This window comes from Tarenaya hassleriana, unplaced genomic scaffold, assembly GCF_000463585.1.
Source record: "Tarenaya hassleriana unplaced genomic scaffold, ASM46358v1 Cleome48, whole genome shotgun sequence".
NCBI lineage: Eukaryota > Viridiplantae > Streptophyta > Magnoliopsida > Brassicales > Cleomaceae > Tarenaya > Tarenaya hassleriana.
Genome location: NW_010967498.1, coordinates 716,111 through 718,930, shown reverse-complemented (window position 1 = coordinate 718,930; position 2,820 = coordinate 716,111). Strand labels below are relative to the sequence as shown.

The following is a 2,820-nucleotide window of genomic DNA, read 5'->3' as shown; positions in this document are numbered from 1 at the left end:
TTCCCTACTTCTCTCTCTTTCCAAGACCTCCCGACTGTAATGTCTATCATCTTCCCCATATCTTCCATGTCGATAATACCATTCTTCATTCCTACCTAAACCAACGAAATCATGTTGATGATCCCTAACACTTCGTGATCTTGGTATTTCCCTCTCACGATCATGGGACCTCGATCTACTACGAGCACGAACCTCGCTAGAGTATCTGCTGTTTGAAGGCGAGCAGGTAATACTCTTGGGCTTTTCTTCAGAACTTCCTGAGGAAAATGAGCTCCTGGCATTGCCCAACTGACTCTGAACAAGCTCCTCTTTATAGTTATTACCATAACTTTTCTTACCACTTCTCTCTGAATTATGTCCAGAAATACCATTATAGATGCCTTCTTTGCCTTGATGTACCTTTTTTCCACTATTCTGGTCATCTACAACTGTCGACGCAGGAAGACTATCTTCACGGACAGGCTGCAAGCACTACCAAAATAAATTAGAACAGAAACCCGACGTGAAACATCTGGGATAAAATGCAGAGACATGACGATTCTAGAAAAAAAATAGAAAAACAAGTAATATCTATATGAAAGAGAATTTTAAACGTGTAACCAGCTCTTACAAATCAAAGGAAAGCCATCAGTCTCCATCGAAACGCCTAGTGCAACTGCGTTTGCATTTCACTCATGTTCTTGCAGTGCAAGCACGTTCTTACATATGCATGAGACACAGGTTATCTAAAAAGGCTCTCACAGACCAAAAAATTTATCATAAACTGCAAAAAGAAAACTTAACAAAAAGGGCTTATATTCCGTTTAGTGACTGAGAATGTGGCATAGGTTAACTTCAAAAAAGTTTCAAACTTCTTCCAGTTTCCGAAAACCAAAATCTAACCTTCTTATCTCAGCATCCAAACAGATATTAAGCCAACAACTTCGATAGTAAAAGGGCGATTAGAACAGACCGGATTATCTTCCCGAAAACGGTCGGATTTGATTTCTCCAGACTCTCCGTCAGAATCTGATCTCTTCTTCAAAATCTCACCAGGAACCTCTTCTTCTAGAATCTCTCCCTCCTCCACATCATCGTCGCCGCCGTTACTCACCGCAGCAGGAACCACCGGATGAGGAGAATCAGACGTCACCAAAGCAACTGTTTCATCTCCGCTATGTTCGATTTCCTCGTCGCGCTTCTTATCACGGCGATGACGGTGGTGGTGCTTGTGATTGCGATGCTTGCGCCGCTTCGAAGATTTATCCTCCTCAGGTGAGGAAGAAGAAGAAGGAGAACGGCGGTGCTTGCGGTGGTGAGATTCGCTCTGCTTGCCGCTCGCCATCGAAGATCGTCGAAGCAAAATTAGGGTTAGGGTTGGGGGAGAATGTTGATGCTCTCTCTCTCGCCGAGCCTTTCAATAATTTTCCCTTTCCCTACAAAAAGTATTTTCTGTTTTCAATATAATCCAAAAGAAATTTTATTTTCTAATTTCATTTCGTTTTGACATTTTCCAATTTTGCCCCTATCTGCTTCCACGTGCCATTGGACCGCGTCACCATCACGCATGATTCAGCCCAGCGGCCTTTGCTCTTTTTTTAAAAAAATCCGACCATATAATAAAATTGTTTTTATACAAAAACAATTAACTTCCTCGTTCAGGAAAATTGTGAATTTAAAATTTATAATAAACATAGTTCATTGCAAACTCAAATTAAGAAAAATAAACCGATAAATTGACCAATGAATAAAACTAACGCGTGCTAATTTAGTTAAAACCCACAAATTTGGATTTAGGAATTGTGGAATTAAATTTTGGAAACAGTATGGTGGTTAATCATATTATATAATGCTTTTTGGAAATGAAATTAACATATTATGAAATGGGTTGAATTTTATGTGAATATGAACCAAATTCAGTTGGGCAGCTTAACCAACTCCAACTCCAACTCCAACCTCGTCTTCTCCGCCATTTCCCTCTTCCTAACTCTTCAATCTCTCTCTCTCTCTCTCTCGACTCCATTCTCTCCCATCTCTCTCTCTCTCTCTTTCTTTCTCTCTTTGCTACACACACGGAGTCAGTCACTCCACGAGAAACAACAATGGCCGCGGCTTACTCTTCGTTCCTATCGACGCCTTCTCTCTCCAGCTCCAAATCCACCATCTCCTTCTCCTCTTCCGTCTCCGCTTCCCCACTCCCATGCCTCCGCCGCGTCGTCTTCTGCTCACCATCTCCGGCATCTTCCCGCCGTAGAATCATGACCGTTCAATCGAAGATCAGGGAGATCTTCATGCCCGCTCTCTCTTCCACCATGACTGAGGGTAAGATCGTTTCATGGATCAAATCCGAAGGCGAGAAGCTCGCTAAGGGAGAGAGTGTCGTCGTTGTCGAATCCGATAAAGCCGACATGGATGTGGAGACCTTCTACGACGGATATCTCGCCGCCATTGTCGTCAGCGAGGGTGAGACCGCTCTGGTCGGAGCTCCGATCGGATTGCTGGCGGAGACAGAGGCCGAGATTGAGGAGGCTAAAGCGAAGGCCGCTTCGAAATCATCCTCCTCCGCTGCTCCTGCCGTCGCTCCCTCTCCTCACCCGGCGACTTCCTCTCCCGCTCCGGCTATCTCTCAGCCCGCTCCGGCGGCTTCGGTGGTTCCGGATGGACCCAGGAAGACGGTTGCGACGCCGTTTGCGAAGAAGCTCGCAAAGCAGCACAAGGTGGATATCGGATCCATTGTAGGGACGGGACCGTACGGAAGGATTACCCCTGCTGACGTGGAGGCCGCTGCGGGAATCGCTCCATCGAAGCCCACCGCGAACCCCGTCGTGGCGGCTCCCCCCC

General features: G+C 45.6%; 2 protein-coding genes across 2 annotated transcripts in view; one reads left to right on the top strand and one right to left on the bottom strand.

The window, feature by feature from the left end:
- The window catches only part of LOC104825736 (serine/threonine-protein kinase prpf4B-like), a 7,090-nt gene extending 5,685 nt beyond the window's left edge, over positions 1-1,405 (bottom strand). The window contains exons 1-2 of the mRNA XM_010558106.2: positions 953-1,405; positions 1-462 (exon numbers count right to left, since the gene is read on the bottom strand). Coding sequence (XP_010556408.1) covers positions 1-462; positions 953-1,324 — 834 coding nt within the window. The 5' untranslated portion in view covers positions 1,325-1,405. The remainder of the gene's footprint in view (positions 463-952) is intronic.
- A 513-nt stretch (positions 1,406-1,918) lies between these two features.
- The window catches only part of LOC104825703 (dihydrolipoyllysine-residue acetyltransferase component 4 of pyruvate dehydrogenase complex, chloroplastic), a 3,249-nt gene continuing 2,347 nt past the window's right edge, over positions 1,919-2,820 (top strand). The window contains exon 1 of the mRNA XM_010558073.2: positions 1,919-2,818. Within this exon, the coding sequence (XP_010556375.1) occupies positions 2,082-2,818 (737 nt within the window). The 5' untranslated portion in view covers positions 1,919-2,081. The remainder of the gene's footprint in view (positions 2,819-2,820) is intronic.